The sequence below is a fragment of the Desmodus rotundus genome, chromosome 4 (genome assembly GCF_022682495.2).
Source record: "Desmodus rotundus isolate HL8 chromosome 4, HLdesRot8A.1, whole genome shotgun sequence".
Classification (NCBI taxonomy): Eukaryota; Metazoa; Chordata; class Mammalia; order Chiroptera; family Phyllostomidae; genus Desmodus; species Desmodus rotundus.
This window is the reverse complement of record NC_071390.1, coordinates 143,246,056-143,270,840: the sequence shown is the minus strand read 5'-3', so window position 1 is coordinate 143,270,840 and position 24,785 is coordinate 143,246,056. Positions and strand designations below refer to the sequence as shown.

The window sequence follows — 24,785 nt, the reverse complement described above, 5'->3', positions numbered from 1 at the left end:
TTATATAAATTTTAGGACTGCTTTTACTATTTCAAAAAGTGTCATTGGAATCCTGATAGAGATTTCATTGAATCCATAGATGGTTTTGAGTAGTATTGACATTTTAACAGTATTGATTCTTCTAATCCATCAACATGGGATATCTTTCCATTTATTTGTGTTTTCTTTAATTTCTTTCATCAATGTCTTATAGTTTTCATTGTAGAGATTATTCATCTCCTTGGTAAGATTTATTCCTAAATATGTTATTGTTTTTGACGCCATTGTATATGGGGCCATTTTCTTTATTCTTTTTCAGATAATGAATTATTAATGTATAGAAATACCACTGGCTTTTACATGTAAATTTTATATCCTGTACTTTGATTTATCTGGAAGCTAACAACAAAAGAGAATCCTCATCAGGAAAATACCATAATTGAACTCTTACCATTAACTGACTTTTCATCTGTGTCATCCCCATGCACCTTATTTCTAGGATCAATCCAGACTTCAGATACAAAGGAGTTACAGAGATTGCTGTAGCCCATCATTCTAGGGGCACAACACTGATTGTCACAACTGGTCTTGAGTCCCAAAACTGGGCTCCTTGTTGCCTGAATTTCCCCTAAATCATGCTTCAAGTCTTCCCAGGCCTATTACATGTAACAAGACCACTAAGTATGAAAACTAACATTTTGGTAACCCAGACATTTACTCTAAAAAAATATATGACTAAATTCATGTGCCTAAGAACCATCACATGTTTCTGGTGGGAACAGATAAACCCAAGACCCAAGGGGAAGGCTTCTAGTAGTTACCTATGTTCCACCATGGTATGTTAGCTTTGGGGTTCAGATAACTTGTGTCTGTAGTTTCTGTTCTTCAGACCAAGGTAGACTGTATTCAGAGAGCCTCATCTGCACCTGGACCTGGCTAAGATAATGAGGTCCAGAATCAAGCTGATGCTATCTATAAAAGGATGAGATCTTTGGAGGCCTAGGGTGAAGGTGGATATATTTTGCACATTTTGTCCTTATCTTTAATCTTGGATAATGTAATTATGATGTGCCTTGGTGTGTGCTTCCTTGGGTCCAACTTCTTTGGGACTCTCTGAGCTTCCTGGATGTCCTGGAAGTCTATTTCCTTTACCAGATTGGGGAAGGTCTCCTTCATTATTTGTTCACATACATTTTCAATTTCTTGCTCTTCTTCTTCTCCTTCTGGCACCTCTATGATTCAGATGTTGGAATGTTTAAAGTTGTCCTGGAGGTTCCTAAACCTCTCCTCATATTTTTGAATTCTTTTTTCTTCGTTCTGTTCTGGTTGAATGTTTATTTCTTCCTTCTGCTCCAAACTGTTGGCTCGAGTCCCAGTTTCCTTCCCTTCACTGTTGGTTCCCTGTACATTTTCTTTTATTTCACTTTTCATAGCCTTCACTTTTTCCTCTATTTTGTGACCATACTCAACCATTTCTGTGACCATCCTGATTACCAGTGTTTTGAACTGTGCATCAGATAGGCCGGCTATCTCTTCATCTCTCAGTTGTATATTTTCTGGAGCTTTGATCTGTTCTTTCATTTGGGCCATATTTTTTTGTCTTGGCATGCCTGTTATGTAGCAAGGGGCAGAATCTTAGGTATTTGCCAGGGTGGGGTAACCCATGTCTCTGTGTTATGGTGCTATATGTGGGGGAGGGGTCAGAGATGCAAAGATGTTGTTTGCTCAGCTTTTGTCCAGCTTTCAGTCACTTCCCCTGCTATCCACAGGCAAATTGGACCCTTCTGGACCCTTCTGGACCCTTCCTTGGGAGGGTGGGCTTGTGTGTGTTCTATGACCCTGTGGGTCTCTCCAACGACCTCTCCTGTGAGGGTGGGAGTTTCTCCCACTGCTGCCTCAACCCCCACAGGTGTTTCAGTCAGAGGCTTTGAGGCTTTATTTCCCTGCACTGGAACCCTGGGTTGCGTGATCTGCCTCGCTCCCCAGTTGTTCCTCCTGGTTTATCCACATGCAAATATGGGACTACCTAGTCTGCCAGCCCCTGCCTTGACCACTCCAGTCCTCCAGCTGTTGCCTTGCCAAGAGTCCTCTCCACCCAGCTGCTCATCTCTACCCCTTCTACCGGTCTGGATGAATGTTTCTTCTTTAACTCCTTGGTTGTCGGACTTCCATATGGTTCAACTTTCTGTCAGTTCTGGTTGTTTTTTGTTTTTAAATTTGTTGTTGTCCTTCTTTTGGTTGTGCAAGAAGGCAAAGTATATCTACCTACACCTCCATCTTGGCTGGAAATCTGGTTATTAGAATATTATGGACTATATTCCCTATGGTTACTTTGTTTCTCTTTTGATCTCAGCCAAAATGTCCTCACCTTAGGAGAAGTCTTTTCTGACCACTTCTAAATTAGTGAATCCCACCTTTATCGGTCTTTTTTATTGTCTATTTTGTTTATCACTGTACATTTGACACCTAGGATAGTATCTGACATACAGTATGCACTCAATAAATACTTTTTTAATGAATGAGGGATGGTTTATTCAATATTTCTAGAAATTTCATATAGAGCTATGGAGAAAGTTATTTTTAAGCCATTATAATGGAGGTGAATTGTAACATTCCCCTTGAATTTAAACTCATTGAGATCACCTAAACATAGTCCTTAATGAACATCAGTTACTGTGCTCCCAGATCCCAAGATTTCATGAGACAAGAGTTGTGTTCTATTGAATTCTGATCTATCAGTAGAGAAGAGATAGTTTTGAAAATACATTATAGCTGATGTTCAGACACCAATGAGATTAATGGTTAGATTTATCTCCCATCATTATTTAATTTCATAATAAGATTACCTAAGATCAAATCACTGGCATTACTTATAAATTCATATTATTAAAAATCTTAATATTATTGAAGCATACATTAATAATATATTTTTTGCCATTTACAACAATATGAATGGACTTTGATGAAATTATATGAAGTAAAGTAAGTCAAATAGAGGAAGATAGATACTATATGATCTCAATTTGTGTGGGATCTAAAACAAAACCAGAAAAAATCAACCACACCTGCTTGGGCCAGTGTGGTTGATTGGAGTGTCAACCTGTGACCAAAAAATTGCAGGTTTGATTCCCAGTCAGGGCACATGCCTGGGTTGTGGGTTCATCCCCTGTCTGGGTGCATGTGGGAAGGAACCGATCAATGCTTTTCTCTTGTATCACTGTTTCCCTCTCTCCCTTCCTCTTTTCCTTCAACCCTCTCTAAAAGACAAAGCAATGAAAAATGTCCTCATGTGAGGATTTAAAACAAACAAATTCATAAATACAGAGAACAGATTGGTGGTTGCCAGAGGTCAGTGGTAAGTGTGGGTGAAATATGTGAAGGTCAAAGGCATGAATTTCCAGTTATAAGATAAATAATTCATGGGGTTGTGCAGCAAGATGACTATAGTTAATAATACTGTATTATATATTTGAAAGTTGCTAAGAGAGTATATGTTAAAAGTTCTCACAGAAAAAAATTGTAACTGTGTGGTGATGGATATTAACTAGACTTTTTGTGATGATCATTTTGCAACATATATAAATTTTGAATCATTATGTTGTACACCTAGAATTAATACAATGTTATGTCAATTATACCTTAAATTTTTAAAAAATATATTGATAAAATGTGTTTTATTCCTGGAAACTATCATAGACTTCATTACATTATTGAAGTTTGACTGCTAAATTATTTGAATTTTCTCCTAAAAAAATCTCATAAGGCCTGAGTTTTATAGCTATTTTAGTAATATAAGAAACAAATTATCACCACATTAGCAAACAATGCATGTTTCTCTGTAATTTCTATTATGCTTAAAACACATGCTAATGACTTTAAATATTTACAATTTTGTCTATTCCTGTTTACTTCTTTTAAGTGCTTTTTTCTAGGTACAAATTTATGTTCTAATTTATATTCAACATTTTAACTTATTTTCCCATAATGCTTTTGTCAGTCTAATGGTTTAACATACTCTTTCATTGTTATAGGAAGTTTTACAGAAAATTCTTTTTTAATCTTTGCAAATGATAAGGAATGATATGGACCTTTAATTTCAGATTAATAAACATAAAGAAGAAATGGAAATGAGAAGAAAGTTAGAGAGCCTAAGTATCAAGGTTTGTATTTAAGTTCTTTTTTTTTTCTTTTATTCTGTGCTTCTCTTGTTTTGCCATCTGGGTTGAAGAATCTACACATAGCATATGGAATTTGCTATGTAGAGCAAACATCTGAGTTTCAAAGAGAAGACGCTTGACAGTGAGTCAAGAAGTGTGGTTGAGAGACCGGGAGATTGATGATGAGAGAAGTGAAAAGGAAAGAGTGAATGCAAGCAGCCAAGGAAGCAAGCCTGGCACAAGGAGAGTGAAAGGTGGCAGCCTCCTGTACTAATGCTCAGGCACCATGCCTTTTCCCCAGATTCCTGTCCCTTTCCTCCTACCTTTTATTCCCCTCCCTTGCCTTCTTACAAATAAAATACAAATCTCCAGCTACCACATCACCCCATTCCACTTTTCCAGGTGCTGCCAGAAAACATTGATCTGATGGTATGTTTTTCTTTGTACACTAGCATCAATGGGAGGAGTGGGGCAGGGGGGAAGCCCAGATTGCAAATTAAATCAGGCCGGGGGGGATTGTGGGACTGGGAGCAAGGACAGATCTGGGTCCTTTGGGACTGAAAACTTTAACCCTGCAATTCCAGCTCAGAACAAAGGAGGAAAAGAGAGGGACACAAATCTGAAGAATGAAGTGAGAATAACACAGTTGGTTCTTTTTGTGTGCCAGAGCGCAAGATCAGCCGATGGGAAAAGAGCCACTTTATTGCCATGGTCCTCACAAGCCAGGATTCCATCCAGGACAGGAACCATTTTGAGGCCACATTCTGTCTCCATCAGTTCAGTGCATGTTAAGACCAAAAGAGTTAAGACTCCAGTGAAATCTTTAAAGCAAGAGCACCCTGTGGTAAGAACTGCTCACGCGGCCACACCCGGTGACACCCTGATCTGCACAGGGGCCCCTGTTCTGTTAGCAGTATTGCAACCACACATTATACCTCACATCCAGCATTAACAAGGTTGACAGTCTCGATATACCTGATTCTCCCTACTACCTGCACACATCTGGGCAGGGGCTCTGGCTGCTCTTCTCCACACCAGTACATCCTTGTTACTTACCCAAGAGAATGCCACTGGTATCCCCAGCTCAGTGATTTATTTAGCTTAGGCACTAAGCCATAGTAGATCTTTTTTAAATTAGCAGGATAGAGAAGCCATATTCCAACCACTTTCTAGGGCGTATAATCCCTAACTCATTACTGCCAAGTATCTATCAGAAGCTTACCAAAGTTTCCCTGAAGGACATGCAGGTATACAGAATGTTTGCTTATAGTATTCTAAATAGATACCTGGATTGACTTATATTATTAGAGTCCTACATGCAGGAATTATCTGCTATTGCTATCTCTATTCACCTTCATCCAAAATAATCAGAGCTGCTTTTGCTGGATCTGCAGCGGTACTGTTGATCTACATAAAGGGCATGTCAAGAAGTAGCTTGGTGATGTTCAATTCAACACTGGCTTGTTGTGTGGACATGGCTGAAGCACTGCTGATGGCATTACACAATGCCTCCCTTTCGGATGATCCTGTGGGGAACTTTCTTCTGCCCTTAGTTACGGGAATAGGTGTATTTTTCTCTGAGCAATTGACCTTTCCTGTTGACACTGTGAATTGTGTAACTAGTCAAGACTCCTTTTCCACATTGATTCTCAAAAAGTTTAGAAGGCAATTGGTGACATATCTTGCCAACACATAACACTTCATAGAGAGTCCCTCCACCTGCATGTTTTGATTTCCCATACTCAGTCTTATTTCTACATGTTCGCACGTTCTTCCTTCTCCTACAGGGAGCAGAATCTGCCTCTCTAACATTCAGGGCATGGAGCAGCAGAGCAGAACCATTCTCCTCTGTCATCTTTGCTCCAAACAAGCACAGAAAGGTCTAGGTCTCTCCTGCCAACTTCCCAGGCAGATGGCTCACTGCTTGTACCCAGCAGAGGAGTGAGACAGCAGGTAAAGAGAGGACAGGTTGTTATGTTAGTGGAAGTCACTCCCCAGGAGTTGAGAAAAGCATTGTCTTTTAAAAGCATTTCCACTTTGCAGAAAGTTAGGAAGTATAGACAACTGGAAATCAGTGTAATTCCTCAGGAGGAGAAAGACATTTAGAGGGGAAGTTGACACATGAATGGCCAGTGCTTGGGTTCTAGAAGTAAGATTTTTAGAATCCAGGTCTTGGGAAGTTTTCTTTTTAATTTTAAAATTAATTAACTTATTTTTTCCTCATTTTTTAATTGTTGTTCAGGTATAGTTGTCTCCACTTTCCCCCCTTACTCCCCTCCACCCCAGCCATCCCCACTTCCCACCCTTGATCCTACCTTCCTTTGGTTTTGTCCATGTGTCCTTTATAAGTGTTCCTGAAAACCCTTCCCTCTTTGCTCCCATTATCCCCTCCTATCTCCCCTCTGGTTACTGTCAACTTGTTCTTCATTTCAATGTCTCACACACATACAAAAAGAACAACAAAACAAAAACAAACAAACAGAAAAAGAACCCTGCCCAACCAGTGCTGCCTGCTGAATGGGCGAGGAGACAGCCATACTGGGTGAGGGGCTCTAGTCCAAGGCTTGGATGAGTAAACCTGTGATTGAGGCAGCATCCTCCTCCAGAAGGCTCTGTCAGCTGCCAGAAATCAGGTTGAGTGCCAGGGTTCTGTGCTCCAAGGCTCTGTGATGAATGTGGCCAGGGCTGCCCAACTGAGTTGGCAACTGGGACAGAGTGACGGGTCCTCCAAGCCTGAGATGGCAGCAGCAAGGGGAGCTGCCCCCATCCCTACAGCACGCCCAGGGCTGTAACTAAATCCTACAATACCAGTTTGGAAACTCCAGTGTCCTCAATTTACAGATTGAAATTGAGTTTCCAAAATCACAGCCACAAGGGGCAGAAATACTGCCTGTTCTTACCCACAGAAAATGCACGGTAAGGAGAGACAAAGGCAGGCATGCTCTCTGAGAAGGTGACATTTCAATAGAATTTTCTCTTAGTGTAACTGTTTTTCCTTCTGATTGTAATGATGGTTATCTTGCTGTTTCCAAAACATAGCAGTACATTTTGTCAGCTGATAGACTCTGAAGTTAATGTATAAAAATAAGTAAAAATTGGATGAGGGAAGAGGAGAGATGACATAAGTTGGTGTTTACATCTTTATATTAATTAACTTGATTTTACAGTGCAATATAGTTTTCTAGTTCATCATTATTACTAGCATATACACTTCTGTTGTTAATAATAATTCTGTACTATAAGGGCTCCCTTATAGCACCTTCCCCTGTGGTCTCTTCTTCACTATAGATTAACTGTATATATATGCACTCTGGTTATAAGTTTTTTATTTCTTTCTTTTAAGTATTTTATTATATTCAAGTAGCAGGACATCTTAAAAATTACTTTAAAAAGTTTTATACTTACTACGTGTAAATGTCCACATGGAGAGCTTGCTGCAGGAACTTTTAAATCAGTCATTTAACTTATCCAATTAATCATACTTATTTTTTGAAATCTGTGTCATTCGGTGGGAACAGCACATATGCTTCACTCAGTGGAGTACACAGTGATAAACTGAGTGTTTAGTCAGTCTGAAAAACGCGATATGAACATTGCTGTCTGATTTCTATTTATGGACAATTTCACAACTTAAAATTTGTATTTGTACAGTGTTTTTGTGCAAAGTTTATTTTTTGATATCTGTAAAACGTTTCAAATACTAAGGTTTCACATATCAAGGTTAAATTGCATTTCCAGGTTTCCCCTGCCCCAACCCCCAGGCCGGGGTAATTTGTTAATTAAGGTCACACCCACTGAATGCTTCCCTGGAAGATTTCTGACCTTCCACAGGGTAACCTGGTGTATGCTAATGGAACATATGGTGTGTGCTTAGATCTGCAGGAAGAATCAGCACCCTTCTGTGTGGGAAATGGGACAAGGGACAAAGTGAATCATGTTTCCATTCTTAAAGTTCATGTAATACAAAGCAATTTGTATATTACACAAGATTTTAATAAAAACTCTAGAGCATTATTCTTTTGATTAAAGAATTGTTAGATGAAATATTTTTGCAATAGTTTTGCAATTATAACCATAGTCACCATGCAAGCTAGTAATTTTTGAAAAATTATTCTTACAGGATATAGAGATATTATTATGGGTATATAGTATTATAGGCTAGGTAGGGAGGGAAGAATCTTCTGGAACTTCCATTCCTCTCCTCTACAACCTTTTCATTTGACTAAATTGCACATGAAGTTTAAAATAAATGCCATCAGACAAGAAAATAATGTAATATATTCATTGTTTTATTATTTTATTCTTTTTTCCCCTTGGCTTGGTTTGATAAAGTAGGCAGTTAATAGTTTTGCAGAGCATTGTGGAAAGCCAGCGTTTTGCTCATTGTTAGTGTGGCCAGAGGGTGAGGGGAGGGCACAGAAATACAGAGATAGGACATCTGCACATGTGCATGGTCTTCAGAGGTTGTCAGAGAATATTTATTGTATTTTGATAGATTGTGTTGACACAAAAGAATTTCCTTTATACTGGATCTTTGTCTCATAATATGAATAGCTTTAAAATATATAGATAATTGAAATCATGTATTATAATTACTTGTTTTATTTTAAAATCAAAATTTTTGTTTACCATAAAAATGAATTCATCTTTAGATTTTGCTCTCAGAGAACTGAAATTAAAAATCTGAATAATATCCCATTTAAAATTCAACTGAAAGGTGGCTGTTACTTTCTACAGTATTTTCTGAGTAGTTTGGTGATAAATTGAGTACTTTCAGTATACTCGGAACTGAAAATATTTTAGTGAAAATAATATTTACTACTTGCATAAATGAACTTTTTTATTTGCAAAACCATTCAGAGGCTTATGCTTTGTCTCTTATTTATTTTGCTGGAGGATGATTATAACATTTTATTTGGAGAGTTTATGATATTTCAGTATCATTTAACTTAAGGACCTAAGATACTACCATGGAAGTCAGGAAAAGATGAATTTTAGATTGGTGTCAATTATTACTCTTCCCTAGACATTTTCAGTTATGGGAGCAGCTGCTAGTTCGTTGCCACAGGTAATGTCACTGTGGTGGCAGCAGAAGAAATGTCATCCTTGGCTTTCAGGAGCACACAAAGCAGCCATCTTACCCCTCACTGCGTGGTGTTGCTTTATTGCATCTGCCAGGGTTTCAGCTGTGGGTTTCTCTCCGGCTCCGATTAGGAGGGGAGGCCAGGCTTAGCAGCAGGTCATTTGGCCAGAGTCCTGACACGGCCCAGACATGGGTCTTACCCCCAAGAAGACTGAACAATTTGATATGTTGTCACTCATCCTAATTGCCACTATGGCAGATATCAATTCTGTTGCTGGATGCTATGAGTTCTATTATAGAACTACTTCACACTGATATTCATGGCCAGAATTAAGCCCAAGGTAGCCACAAGCTTTGGACACTGGTATTGGACTGTTGGCTACCCTCTTTGGATCTAGCACTACCAACTTGTCAGTTTCTCCAGCCCTGATTTCCTCAGGCCTAGAGTCTCCAGCTTGCAGATTTCTCCTCAAACACTAAGGGTATGTTTCTATAAGTTATGACACATATCAAGTTTTTTTTATAAATGTATTTTCATGGATGGTGGTATTTAAAGTTTTCTTCATTTAATATCCTTCCTTTTCCTCAGTGTAATCTATTTTTGTGCAAGAAGAAAACTTGAAATTGTAGCCCTGACTGGTGTGGTTCAATGGGTTGAGCAACAGCCTGCAAACTGAAAGGTTACCAGTTTGATTCTTGATCAGGGCACATGCCTGGGTTGTGGGGCCAGGTCCCCAGTACGGAGGCATGTGTGAGGGTCAACCAATCCATGTTTCTCTCACTCTCTCTCTCTCTCTCTCTTCCCCTCTCTCTAAAAATAAATAAATAAAATCTTAAAGAAAAAAAAACCCTGAACTTTTAAAGAAAAGTTATTTGTTTTCTCATATTTATTCATGTATTATAAATTATATTACTTTTAACTTGTATATCTTATCAAACTTAGATAATCAGTGATATCTCACTGAGTTGATTTAACACTAACCAAATCTAAAGAGTTCTTAAGTTTTGGTAACCTGTGTAATTCTATCACAGAATCAAGGTACACATACATTTAGGCTTTTAAAGATTTTGAAAATAGCTTGAGAATCTCCTTCACCAATCTCAAGTGGGATTCCTCTCTTTGTTGAATATATGAGTGTATATAAATATCAGGAATAGAAAAGCAAGTTACTTACAACCAATGTCATGAACTGTTATGGAGTCAAGTTCATCTGATGGTTGATTTTGTATGATGAACCCCTATTTGGTTTCATGCCACCAGAATAGGTGACCATGTTTCTAAGCAACCTAGAGTGTAATTCTGGTGGTCTTTTCTCAGGGTGAGAATGTGCAAGTGTAGTCTGTTTAAGATACATAGCATTTCCATCTGGTTTACATTAAATAAGTCATAAGCATATTTTAAAAGGAATTTTATATTAAAATTAGAAACATTTCAATACACAATTTTAGACCCTTATACCACCATTGGAAGAGATAGGAGAATAAGTATAAGGAAAGCAACAGAAAAAGATTTCAGACTAATGCACCCAAAAGCTGGTTGTTAAACAATGAATAAGAAGTCAGTGCATTGGTAGGTACCTTTGGAAATCTCCCACCAAATAGCTTTATCTCAGCAGTAAAGAGAGTATTCCTTGAATGCTCTCCAAAAAGTCATTATAAAACTCACATAAGCAAGTCCATTTGTCTTCCCTTTGCATAATCTTTCCAATGTTTTCAACAAAACTATAGTTCTTTGATGTGTTGTAACCTTCAAAAATTTTAAAGTTAATGTAGATACCCTCATGTAACAATAACTACTATCATTTATCACAACATAATTTGCATTTGACACCTGCATTTATGCCATTTCTGGAGTTTTCATTTATTTATGTAGATCTAAGTTTCTATCTGATATCATATTCCCTCTTCCTGAAAAACTTTTTATTATTTATTTATTTATTTATTTATTTATTTTTCAGTTCTTATAGTACAGGTCTGCTGGCAATGAACTCTCTCAGCTTTTGTTTGTCTGAAAAAATCCTTATTTTGTCTTCATTTTTGACAGAACTTTTCTGAGTGGAGAAGCCTGGATCAACAATTTTTTTCTAATGCTTTGGAGATGTCATTTCATTGGTTTTTATCTTGCATAGTTTTTGACCAAAAAATCTACTATAAATTTTCACTTTGTTTGTCTAATGTGTCTTTTACTTTGGAGTGCCTTCAAGAGTTTATCTTTGCTTTTCAACAGTTAGACTATAATTTTTTTTGGTGTTTGTTGTTTCTCTCTCTTTTTATATCCCTCTCTTTCTCTCTCTTGATAGAAGTTATAGAATTTGTGCTATTTGAGGTATTTTATTATCCATTGACCATCATTTAAATTTTCTCTTTTGCCCCATTCTCTCTCCCTTCTCCTTTTGAGACTCCAGACTATATGATATTGTCCCACAACTCTTGCATGTTCTGTTTAGTAATTTTGAATTATGTTTCCTTTTTGTTTTATTTTGGGGAATTTCTTTTGACCTACCTTCAAATTCACTGATTGCTTTCCTCAGCTCTATTGAATCTACTGATGTGTCCATTGAAGAAATCGTTTCATCTTTCATATGGCCTTTTTCATTTCTAGTATTTCCTTTTGATTCATTTTAATATTTTCCATCTCTATGCTAAAATTCCCTCTCTGTGATATATCATGCATGTTGGTTACCTTTTGTCCTAGGTTCTTTACATTTGAATTATACTTATTTCAAAATCCCCATCTGACAGTTCCAAGACCTGGGTCACCTTTGAATCTTGTTTTGTTGATTGCTTTGTTTCCCGACAATAGGTTCTTCTCTCCTTGCTCTTTTATGTGTCTCATAATTTTTGATTGAATGCCAGACATCATGTGTAGACTAGTAGAGATTGAAGTAAACAATGTTCATACCTGAAAATTGCATTTCTTTTCTTATATTGGACTATTGCTCTAAGGGACTGATCCAGTACAACCAGATGTTCTATTGAGTTAAGTTGGGTTGTTGCTATAGTTCCTTTTAGTGGACCACAGCCTAGATTTTTTTTTTGTGCAAAGTGTGTGCTTAGAGTGGGAGCAAGAATAATAGAGCACTTTCTCTGTGTGCTGCTCCATCCTTAGCTTTCAGCAGAACCTGTCCACCCATGCCACAGAGTGGGTCTCTCTTTATGTATCCAAACCTCCCTTGGTAATAGACTGCTATTGCCTGGCACTTCATAAGTGAGGGCAGAGATGGTGTTCCCTTGTTCGAATCAAAACTCGGTCTCTGGAAAGTGCTGTGTGCCTGGCTCTCAGAGGTGATCTTTTTCAGGATTCTGCCTCTCCTCCCTGTGGTGGTCTACCCTTGCCTTGTATCTGAAGCTAACCTTAGAAAGGTGTTTCCTATCCCTCCTGTAGTACTAGGAAACTTCATTGGTATTAGTACAGTCTCTAAGAACTAAGACTATCACCAACCACTCATCCAGAGAAGGAGAATGTTGCTTTTATTCCCTTGCTGTAATATGTCTTCATGTATGACCTGTAAGCAAGGGCTTTGCTGCCCTTCCCAGTCCTTTGTGAGGTAGGTAGCACTTGGTGCCTAGCATTTCTCTACTGATCACCTTCTTTAGTCTGACTGGCCATGGAGTTTGCTTCCCCTCTTCCAGGGGCTTACGACTTTTGTTTCCTAGGGTAGAAGGGCTTAGGAAAGGTACTTTTCTCCTACCAACAGCTGATCCCCTCCCCAAGCCTGCATTATCACAAGACTTCTGCCCTGCCCTCAGTTTTTCTCATTAGCATCTAGTAGGAGACAGTGAAAAAAGCTGTGAACATGAGCTCCTCTTTCAACATGTTGCCCCAGCTACTTCAGACCACTCTGCTAACCCATACTTGCCCTTCCATAGTTTTTTATATTTCACCTTATTTTTCTTACCTGCTTATGTTGCACCTGGCGTGGTACTGCTACTCTTGCTGCTTGTTCATGTGTCATAACTCTCCTTGGAGAGGCTCACTCCTCCGGAATGCAGGTTACCTGGTTGTGACTTCAGTTCTCTGATAGGTTCAAGAAAGGTTGCCATTTTGTAGTGTATCTGGATTTTTCTTGTTGTTAGTCCAGGAATAGGATTTTTTGCATGCTATGCAGGAGCCAGAAGTCTGAATTTCTTGTATAAAGTGGATTTATACTTATACAAACTTGTCTTAATAAAGAAATGTCAAAAGAAGAAAGTAAAAAAGAATCTTGCCATCCAGAAATAATCATTGAAAACCCCTTATGACCATCTTTTTAGGCAAGTCTTTTTTTTAAATATATTTTATTGATTATGCTATTTCAGTTGTCCCATTTCCCCCCCTTAATTCCCCTTCACCCTGCACACCCCCTCCCACCCACATCCCCCCCTTTAGTTCCTGACCATAGGTCATACATATAAGTTTTTCACTTCTACATTTCCTGTACTATTCTTACCCTCCCCCTGTCTATTTTCTACCTACCATTTATGCTACTTACCCTCGGCACCTTTTCCCCCTCTCTCCCCCTCTCAGTCCCCTGCTGATAACCCTCCATGTGATCTCCATTTCTGTGATTCTGTTTCTGTTCTAGTTGTTTGTTTAGTTTGTCTTTGTTTTTGTTTTAGGCGTGGTTGTTAATAACTGTGAGTTTGTCATCATTTTATTGTTCGTATTTTTTTATTTTCTTTTTCTTAGATAAGTCTCTTTAACATTTCATATAATAAGGCCTTGGTGGTAATGAACTGCTTTAACTTGACCTTATCTGAGAAGCACTTTATCTTCCCTTCCATTCTAAATGGAAGCTTTGCTGGATAGAGCAATCTTGGATGTAGGTCCTTGCCTTTCATGACTTGGAACACTTCCTTCCAGCCCCTTCTTGCCTGTAAGGTCTCTTGAGAAATCAGCTGACAGTCTTATGGGAACTCCTTTGTAGGTAACTGTCTCCTTTTCTCTTGCTACTTGTAAGATTTTCTCCTTCTCTTTAATCTTGGGTAATGTGATTATAATGTGCCTTGGGGTGTGCTTCCTTGGGTCCAACTTCTTTGGGACTCTCTGAGCTTCCTGGTTGTCCTGGAAGTCTATTTCCTTTGCCAGATTAGGGAAGTTCTCCTTCATTATTTTTTCAAATAAGTTTTCCATTTCTTGCTCTTCCTCTTCTCCTTCTGGTACCCCTATGATTCAAATGTTGGAACAGTTAAAGATGTCCTGGAGGTTCCTAAGCCTTTCCTCATTTTTTTTAATTCTTGTTTCTCATTCTGTTCTGGTTGGATGTTTCTTTCTTCCTTCTGGTCCACACCATTGATTTGAGACCCAGTTTCCTTCCCGTCACTGTTGGTGCCCTGTACATTTTCCTTTATTTCACTTAGCATAGCCTTCATTTTTTCATCTAATTTGCGATCATATTCAACCAATTCTGTGAACATCCTGATTACCAGTGTTTTGAACTGTGCATCTGATAGGTTGGCTATCTCTTCGTCGCTTAGTTGTATTTTTTCTGCAGCTTTGATCTGCTCTTTCATTTGGGCCAATTCTTTTGTCTCAGCGTGCCTGTTACTAGTAAGGGATGGAGCCTTAGGTATTTGCCAAGGTGGGGCAAACCACATGGCTGTGTTGTGACGCTGTATGTGGGGGAGGGGTCCAAGAGGGAACAATGCCACTTGCTCTGCTCTCTGCCAGCGTTCAGTCACTTCCCCCACTACCCACAATCAAATTGGGTCCTTCTGGTGCTGATTCCCTGGTGGGTGGGTTTGTGTACGTTCTAGGACCCTTATGTCTCTCCAACAAACTCTCCTGTGAGGGTGGGAGTTTCTCCAGCTACCGCCTCAAGCCCCACAGGTATTTTCAATCAGAGGTTTGAGGCTTTATTTCCCCGAGCTGGAACCCTGGGTTGTTTGGTCTTTCTCGCTCCCCAGTTGTTCCTCCTGGTTTACCTGCATGCAAATGTGGGACCACCTGCTCCACCAGCTGCTCCCTTGCTGAGAGTCCTCTCCACCCTGGCTGCCAGTCTCTGCCCCTCCTACGGGTCTGGATGAATGTTTCTTCCTTAACTCCTTGCTTGTTGGACTTCCATACAGTTTGATTTTCTGTCAGTTCTGCTTGTTTTTTGCTTTTAAATTGTTGTTGTCCTTCTTTTGGTTGTGCAACGAGGCACAGTGTGTCTACCTATGCCTCCATCTTGGCCAGAAGTCCCCTTTGCACCCACAACAAGATTTTGGGGAACTTCATTCAATGTTATTGAATGTATATAATCACTCATGTGCAGTATTTCACTCCATAGAAGTAGTACAATTTAGTTAACCAATTTTTATCAATTTACTGGTGTCTTCCTGAGATATTGTTTATGCCTCTTTTTTTTGCTGTTATAAACAATGTCTTCATCATCTTTAATAGAACCATTTCATCATGGAAGAATTTTGATCACAAATTTTTTAGATTGGATAATTTGACAAAAGATGTGTATGCTGCTTCTACATACCTGACTTCCTGCAGTGAACATAAAGTGTAGGATGATCTGAAAGCAGGTGAAGAGGCCAAGCCTTTATCACATTTGAGAAGACAGGCTTGAGATGTGCACATGGCCTGGATCAGCTTGGATTCTATAGGGCTCCATAGCCCAATCATCTGCCAAAATGTTTCCGAGGCCCTGGGCAAACATGGAGTGGCACCCTTGGGTCACATCAAATAAGGACGTCTTATCTTATTTTTCAAAGAATTCTGTAGCATAAAGATTTTGTTAGAAGCAAATTCATTAATGCTATATGTAGATAAATGTTTTGTTTTGACTATTTGCCTACACAATGATTAGTGCTTGATTGTATACAGCCTCATGTTTTAGTCTCAATGTTCTTACTTCTCAAGTCTCTTCTCTCCAAATTATAAAAATATGAGACTGGTTCTCCTCCCTTCATGTGGTTTTTTCACTCCTTTCTCCCACCAGCCACCACACACTGACACATTACTGGTGTTCAAAGAGTTGTTTGCTTAGGAGGTCAAAAAATGTTAATATAAAAGTCAAGATTAATGAAGTTTTAGGGACAGAAGGTCACCTTTCTTCAGGATGAGTTAGAAGGATTGTTTTGATAGTAATATAGTTGATGGTTTAAAAGAGAAAGAGGCTGTTTGTGAAAGAATTATGTTTGTGGAAACTAGGAGAAATGAAAGAATGTAATGCCTCCCTCATTGACAAGGGAAAAAAAGAAAGAAGACATGACAAGGAATATGATTGCTTTACTGTAGTTAATAAACATGATTGCACTTCTTCTGTTATGACAAAGCTTGGCTGTTGATTCCTAATTTAGAAGATTATACATTTATTAGATGTTGTTTTTAAAAACATTTTAAGTGCTTAAATAAGGAGCAAATGTAAGAATAATAACTTCTGTTATAAAGAAACCTTATTTCTTAATTTTATGAATGTTCAGTTTTATATAATATATAAATTCATAAGAAAATGAGAAATATTTGTAAGAAATTATTTCTAATTAGAACTTTTGATTATTTTTATAACTGTTAATTTATATTTTCCTACCTAAGAAGCTATCTACTTTTATATTAATATTACCATTCATTTGCACCTCTAGCTATTGTTTAGCAGTCTAATATTTGCACCTGTCAATGAAGTAACCACATAAAGACCAGCATGTGTATTCCAGAGAAAATGGAATGTCAGCAGCTGATAAAACAAAATGACAGTTTAATGTAGACAGAGCAAGGATTCAATATAACATGCTATAGCCAAGTTGAAAGTTCAATCAAACTAGAGAACAAACACTTTAGTCCACTATAGTACTTTTTTTTTTTTTTACTGAAAAGAGAAGCTATCTTTGTCATGTCATTGTCAGGGTATTGTCTTGAAAGATTGAATAATTATTTGCTTTGCAGAAAATACGCTTTAGCACAGTCTTATCTCTATTACAGTTGATCATTTTATGAGAGTTACAAAAAGGTAACCTTGACAATTGGAACTAATTTTTACTGTATATGAATTTAAACACATATTTTTTAAAATAAACTTTCAATTACTGATAAGACTTTGGATGTGGTGAAATAAATAAATATAAATGTCTTTCCACATGGATGCTTATTTTGTTTTACCAGTTTGCTTTTCTAACTTTTTATGGGTTAATCTTTTTTAATTAGGGTTACTTTTTTTTCTGTTAGCATCCTGGTAAATGCCCTCCAAATCTTGTGGCTCTTACCTCAATGATTTCCTATGTCCATGTTAACCAAATGGCAGCGAACTTACTCTGAACTACTCGTGCCCTGGGCAGGGAGGCATTTCAAATGGATCAAGCTTTTTGAGGACAAATAGGTACAAGGATCCCAATAAGTACATGCCTTCAGTCACCTTGGTGAACCCACTTTTTTGAAGCTGAGGAAGGCTATTGATAACAAAAGACTTTTCATTGTTTTTGTTAAATTGATGTTATTGTGCCTTAAGCTTTTGCTTTGGCTAGCTTCCTGTATTTTGAGCCTTGGAAAGACTGAGTCATGGTGCTGGTGGTGGTAGGTGGTAGTTTCTTCTAGGAAGTTTGAGATACAGTGTAGACAACTAAGGGCACAACTATTTAGATAGATCTGGAACCACCAAAGGGCTCTTCATTACTGTGGGGACTGATGGAGTAGGAGTTAGAGTTTAGAGAACTAAGAATGATGTTTTAGGGCCCATGTTCAGGTGAAGTTAGTCTTGAGGATTCTCCTATCAGCCAGGGATAAATCAGAACAAAAGGTCAGCCATGCGTAGGCACAGCCTTCTATCCCTGACCTTATGCTTTTCTATTCATATAATTTTTGTGAATGGCCTTATTCAAGTCTTCAGCTGATGACTCCAAATTCTATCTGTAGAATTCACACCACTTCCAATTTCCAGGCCCTTGTCCCAATTACCCATTATATGTCTTTCTGAGATTATGCCGTGGGTATAATCTTGAGAAAGATAACTTGAGACTCAGTGTCTGAAACTGCATTTACCAAACTTTTCCTAAGAAAGAAGGAAGGAAGGAAGGAAGGAAGGAAGGAAGGAAGGAAGGAAGGAAGGAAGGGAGGAAGGGAGGAAGGGAGGAAGGGAGGGAGGAAGGAAGGAAAAGAAAGAAAGAAAGAAAGAAAGAAAGAAAGAAAGAAAGAAAGAAAGAAAGAAAGAAAGAAAGAAAGAAGGAAAGAAAAACTAACATACAAAATTGTCCCTATGTCTATCAGTTTTTCTTATCATAGTGAATGGTACCATTCTCCATCTAGTTGCTTGAATAAGAAATTATAGGCAGTTGTACTGTCAGTCAAAAATGCCCTAAATTCTACCTCTTTCATAATTCCTCTCAAATATATCTTCTCTACTTTAGCCCTGTTTTATTTTCTGTTGCATCTTCAATGCTTAAAACATTAAAGTCTTGTTTTCCTGACACATAGCAGGAATTCAGCAAATATATAGCAAGTGAAAGAACAAAGAAAACAAACAAAGCCATTGGCCCTATAGGAAACAATTAATTTAGGAAAAAGGCACAGACTTTAATAGACATTTTTAAAATAAATATATTTTATAAAACATTAAAGAAAAGCTTTTACCCAGTAAGCAAGCTGCTGTGAAAAAGAAACAATCTGAGGAAAAGAACAATTTCTTGGAAATAGCAAGTTTTAAAAAATGGCAATGAGCACGTTGAAAAATAAAATTGACACAGCTGAAGATCTAAGTAATAATATGGAAGAAAAAGAAAAAAATGTCTCTGAGAAGTAGTGCAAAATAACAGACAGAAATTATGAGAAAAGTTAAAAGATTTAAAGCAATGTGTTCAAAAGGAAAAAAAAATGTTTAAACCCTAATTCTTATATCCAGCTAAAGTCTTAATGAGTATGCAAAAAGAAATATGCATGATGATGTGAACACAATAAAAAGGAGAAACTAGGTGACTGAAAAGTGAGAAAAGCTAGAAAAAAAAGTTGAAACATTAAAAAAACACTTTAAAGAGAGTTCTTTCAGTGGCAAACTTTAGTGACAGGTTTACATGTCCTTCTTTATGGATAGTTGTATTATTTGGTCCTGTAGTAAACAATATTTACATAAATGCATTATTAATGTTATTTACTGGATTTCAGTTTTTAGAATCAAGGTATGGATAAAGCATGGAGAACCTAATTATAGTTATAGAACAATGCTATAGACATTGATAATATAAAAACAACATCCCTTCCAAAAACTTGGGCGTTCGGTGAGTGAAGATGTTGGAAAACACAAAAGACTAAATAAATTTCCCACTTTTCACTCTGACCAATGTGGCTTAGGTGGTTGGGCATTGTCCCACAAAGCAAAAGGTTACCAGTTTGATTTTCAGTCAGGGCTCATGCCTAAGTTGCAGGCTCAGTCCTTGGTCCAGTCGTGTTAGAGAGGCAACTGATCAACTTTTCTCTCTTACATCAATGGTCCTCTCCCTCTCTTTCTCCCTTTCTTGCCCTGTCTTTAAAATTAAATACATAAAGCCTTTTTAAAAAATTTCCATTTTTCACAGCAAATAGTTAGCATATGAAGTATACCAGTTTACACATATTGATATCATAATAAAGGCAATGACATCTGTGAATAAAAAATCAGTCATGTGAGGGGTCAGAGAGAGGGTGGAAGATAATGGGAATGCTCTAAAATTTTAACGTTTATTTGTGGGGAGCCTAAATCAATGACTATGTTTTTTAAGTATATTTCATTGATTATGCTATTACAGTTGTCCCAATTTTTTCTCCTTTCTCCCCCCTCTACCCTGCATCCCCCTACTCTACCCCCCCCACTTAGTTCATGTACATGAGTCATACATATAAGTTCTTTGGCTTCTCTATTTCCTATACTATTCTTAACCTCCCCTGTCTATTTTATGCCTACCATTTATGCTTCTTATTCCCTGTACCTTTTCACCCCATTCTCCCCACTTCCCCTACCTGCTGATAACCCTCCATGTGATCTCCATTTCTGTGATTCTGTTTGTCTTGTAGTTGTTTGCTTAGTTTTTGTTTTTTAGGTCCAGTTGTTGATAGTTATGAGTTTGTTGTCATTTTATTGTACACAGTTTTTGATCTTCTATTTCTTAGATAAATCCCTTTAACATTTCATATAATAAGGGCTTGGTGATGATGAACTCCTTTAACTTGATCTTATCTGGGAAGCACTTTATCTGCCCTTCCATTTTAAATGAAAGCTTTGCTGGATAGAGCAATCTTGCATGTCGGTCCTTGCCTTTCATGACTTGGAATACTTCTTTCCTGCCCCTTCTTGCCTGTAAGGTTTCTTTTGCAAAAGCAGCTGCTAGTCTTATGGGAACTCCTTTGTAGGTAACTGTCTCCTTTTCTCTTGCTGCTTTTAAGATTCTCTCTTTATCTTTAATCTTGGGTAACTTAATTATGATGTCCCTTGGTGTGTTCCTCCTTGGGTCCAATTTCTTTGGGACTCTCTGGGTTTCCTGGTTGTCCTGGAAGTCTATTTCTTTTGCCAGATTGGGGAAGTTTTTCTTCAATATGTTTTCAAATAAGTTTTTCATTTCTTCCTCTTCCTCTTCTCCTTCTGGCACCCCTATGACTTGAATGTTGGAGTGCTTAAAGTTGTCCCGGAGGTTCCTAAACCTCTCCTCATTTTTTTGAATTCTTGTTTTTTCATTCTGTTCTGGTTGGAAGTTTATTTCTTCCTTTTGTTCCAAATTGTTGCCGTAAGTCCTGGTTTCCTTCCTGTCACTGTCGGTTCCCTGAATATTTTGCTTTGTTTCATTTTGGGTATCTTTCATTTGTTTTTTCATTTTTCGACCAGGCTCAATCAGTTCTGTGAGCATTTTGATTACCAGGGCTTTAAGTTCTCCATCAGATAGGTTGGGGATCTCCTCCTCACTCAGTTCTCTTTCTGAGGCTTTACTCTCTTCTTTCATTTGGCCCATATTTCTTTGTCTCTGCACATCAGTCTGGTTGTTCTGGTTGACTGTTTCTTTAATTCCTTGGTTGTTGGAGCTCCATGCAGTTTGATTTTCTAGCACTTCTGGTTGTTTATTGATTTTATATTGGTTGTTAACCTCCTTTTGGTGTGCGAGGAGGCAAAGGATTTCTACCTATGCCTCCATCTTGGCTGGAACCTAATTTAATCTGCACTCTATACTATTCCTTTGCAGTTTATTTTTAAAATATGTGCATATATTATCTATCATTTAAAACCCTAAGGTAATCTGAGTGAAGAAATCAATAAGTTAGTGTATAGAAACAAACAGTGATGTATGTGAAATGTCTGAAACAGAATAGGCACTCAATTAATTTTCATTTTTATGGATGTTATTACAAAATGTGTTCTCTTAATATGTGGTAGCTGATGTCAGGTGGGTTCTCTCTGCCCCTTTGGATATAAGTAAAATTGGGTCAAACCAACTTTGTGCTTTGCAGCAGCCTGCAGTGTGTCCCACAGTTTCTGCAGATGCCGTAGTATCTTCTGGTGGTTGTCACTGTGAATGAGCTCTTTCTTCCACTGATCTATGTCAGTTTCTGAGTCTCATTGTACTCTGCTTGCCATCCCAGTTCACATTTTGTTTAACCACATGCTGAATTCAATCCAGTTCTGTGATTTCTACTAGAAACACCCACTCTCATGATACCTTTGCAGTTTTAAGTTTAAGGAGCTTGAAGAAGGTTAATTGACAGGAACAGTTTACATCACCAAGATGCCATTTCAAATTGAATATTGGACATCACCCTGGCCACTGGTCAGCTGCAACTTGACTACATACTAACACCTCTAGTCATCTGGTCTGGCCTCACCATTTTCTCCTCCATCTCTCTTCCCAGCCCACACTTCTGATTGCTTGGGGGAGCTTGAGGTCCCTTCTTTTATTTTATCCTGCCAGACTCTCTGACTCTTATTCTCAAACCCTCCTTGGCAGACCCCATCCCATGAAAAAGAGCAACAGATCAAGGGTTTTGGGGTCACAGAATCCACTAGAGAAGGTATTGGTGGCAATTAGGAGCATTTTTTCTATTGTTTAGGAATATAGCAATAGCTAACCAAAAAAATTTTTATATTCAATATATTTTCTCACTGCCATCTACTCTCCTCATCATCAGAAAGGTATAGTAGCAAAAATCCACCTCGAGTATCATTTAAAATAAAAGATTTTTTAAGGCTTGTGTCTTCACAGGTAACAACTACTCTTTTCATTTTTAAAAAGTATAATGGTAATGTTTGACCAAGAGTAATGCATTTTAAAAAACAGTAGTGGGAAAGTTGGTTTTAATGGGCTGTAATTGTCCAACTGAGAATGCAATATATAAACACTGAGCTTTATAAATTGGGTAAGGCAGAAAAGACCTCTGTGGGTCTATGGTGGGCCTATTGTAAGTCTCAGCTGCCTTTCTTTAAGTTACAGAGAAACCACACCTTTATGCATTAATTTAAAATGTTATAAAGGTGGGGCAAAAGTAGGTTTACAGTGGTCCGTGTGGAAAATAATATAATAATTAATAAATAATAACAAAAACAAACTTTGTGTTTGAGTTTCACATACTCACAACTGTAAACCTAATTTTGTGACACCCTAGATTTACCTTGGTTTATTTCTTTGCCAGGTTACACCTGAAACATCTACTGAGACACATGAAGGAAGGATGGTGAAAATAGAGTTTAAGGTATAATAATGAATAATATGACCATTATTAGTTACCTAATTATTTTTCATATTGATGCTGGCAATTCTTAGCAAGTAACAATGATTTTGATGGAGAATTAGTCTTATAAAGAGACAGAGGGCATGATTGCTTCTATACTATGATCTGGGGTACATCCCTGCTACACTCAAAGAAATTTCTCTCATTCTTGAAATGCCTACAATTCCCCTGTTAGAGATTCACTCCTTTTGCAAAAATATTTTCCCTTGTAAAATGTAAATAATAGTGAAAAATAATAAAAAGCTCTAATGTGATTGAGTCGGTCAGATCCTTCCCTGGGGACAGTTTTGATAGAAAGAGAAAATAGACTAACTGAAAGCAACTGCTGCCTTTGATGAAGAGCTGGAGAGGGCAAAATAAATAAGGGAAAGCAAGATATAGAAAAGGGGGTACCTGGTAGGGAGAGGGGTGATGAAGATAAATTTGGTTGCTTCATAATGTTGTGTAGAGCCGGCTGTCTTTCAGTAAATCATTTACAGGCAGTGGAGATGTGGGATCTTAAATTCTTCCAATTCATAGGAATTTGTAAGTAAATGTAACTCATTGTTACCTCAAATTATTTTTGATAGTTAGAATGTGCATGGTATGTGTTAGAAATAGCTTTTCAGATTTATGGAGATATAGTGTGTATTGGTCATGTAATTAACTTTGTGATGTATTTTCTATTAAAAGGCTGAAGAAAAACGTGTTTTGGAGAAGCAAATAGAAATATTAAAGGCTAGTTTAGAGCATGAGAGAAAAAAGACAGAAAGGTACTGGAAATAATGATTCATAACTGTTCATTTGTACCTAATACAAAATTTAACCATCTATAAATTTATTACAGGTATAAAAGGGCATCAGAACGGATAAGCAAAATCTGGGAAAGGAAATTTTTTACTCTCAGGAACAGGTATAGTGTGTGATATATACAAATTCCAGTTATAAAAATGACTAATCATCTTTTAAGGAAATGAGGAGGGATTTTTCTGTACATAGTAATTAATATAAAATAAATCATACACTTTTAAGAAGAAACACAAAATAATTGGCCTAAAATAGAAGAGTAGTCAAAGTTATTTCAGAGAAAAATTAATTTAAAACTCTGTTTCATTGCCAATCTCAATGTTTCAACTTTTAAAGTCTCAGCAGGACAGACAGTGCTTATTGATACCTGCTTTAATGAGACAGACCTACACAGTCATCTTCCTTCATAGGGCTGTTAAAATGTTTTCCTGCTCAATTGCACATAATCATATTTAATTGGTCTATATTTTCTTTATAAAACTGCTTGGTATACTAGATCCTCTTCCCTTTTTCAGACAAAACCACACCAACTCTTTAATTCTCAGGTCTAATTTTCATTTACATAGTTATTTTAATTTATTTGCCCTGTGTCATCTTTGTCTTTTTCAAAGATGGAGAAAGTAAAAAAATGGAAAAAGTGACACTGTAAAATTCTGAAAAACCTAAAAGCAATGCCAAGTAAAAAAATTGTAAGGTTAGGCATGAGATCCACCATTTGGTGAACCCACTAACTTTGGAGGATACCCAGGGTTTCTGGTAAGGTCAATTTTGAACAGTTCCTGCTCCACTCTGTCCCCAGGAAGTTCTTTTGGCCACATAAAGTGGGGTTCACCACCCCATCATGAAGACTCTGGCGTGGGTCTGGGGCAGGCTCATGCATGGCTGATGTCAGGGTTCCTCTCCCCACATGGGATGAAAACTTTAGCCCTGAGGCAGACCTTGGGCTCACTTCTTTTCTTGTCCAGCCCCCTTGCTCTTAGACTGTTCTAGACTACAACATATAACAAGCAGGGAAATTACCGTCACCAAAATTTATCTCTAAGACCATAATTTTTGGTGGTTCTAAGGCAAAAAAAAAAAAAGAGAGAAAGAAAGAAAGAAAGAAAGAAATGCTTATTTTTTTCTTGTCCTGACATGT

The 24,785-nt window shown here is 37.6% G+C and overlaps 1 protein-coding gene across 2 annotated transcripts in view; it reads left to right on the top strand.

The window, feature by feature from the left end:
* C4H10orf67 (chromosome 4 C10orf67 homolog) overlaps nucleotides 1-24,785 on the top strand; it is a 94,296-nt gene that overhangs the window by 48,610 nt on the left and 20,901 nt on the right. Inside the window, exons 9-14 of one of the 2 annotated variants that reach the window (XM_045184345.2) lie at nucleotides 4,080-4,139; nucleotides 4,539-4,565; nucleotides 4,804-4,980; nucleotides 22,763-22,822; nucleotides 23,534-23,613; nucleotides 23,688-23,753. In XM_045184345.2, the coding sequence (XP_045040280.2) occupies nucleotides 4,080-4,139; nucleotides 4,539-4,565; nucleotides 4,804-4,980; nucleotides 22,763-22,822; nucleotides 23,534-23,613; nucleotides 23,688-23,753 (470 nt within the window). The remainder of the gene's footprint in view (nucleotides 1-4,079; nucleotides 4,140-4,538; nucleotides 4,566-4,803; nucleotides 4,981-22,762; nucleotides 22,823-23,533; nucleotides 23,614-23,687; nucleotides 23,754-24,785) is intronic. The other variant, XM_045184352.2, reaches the window with a different exon arrangement.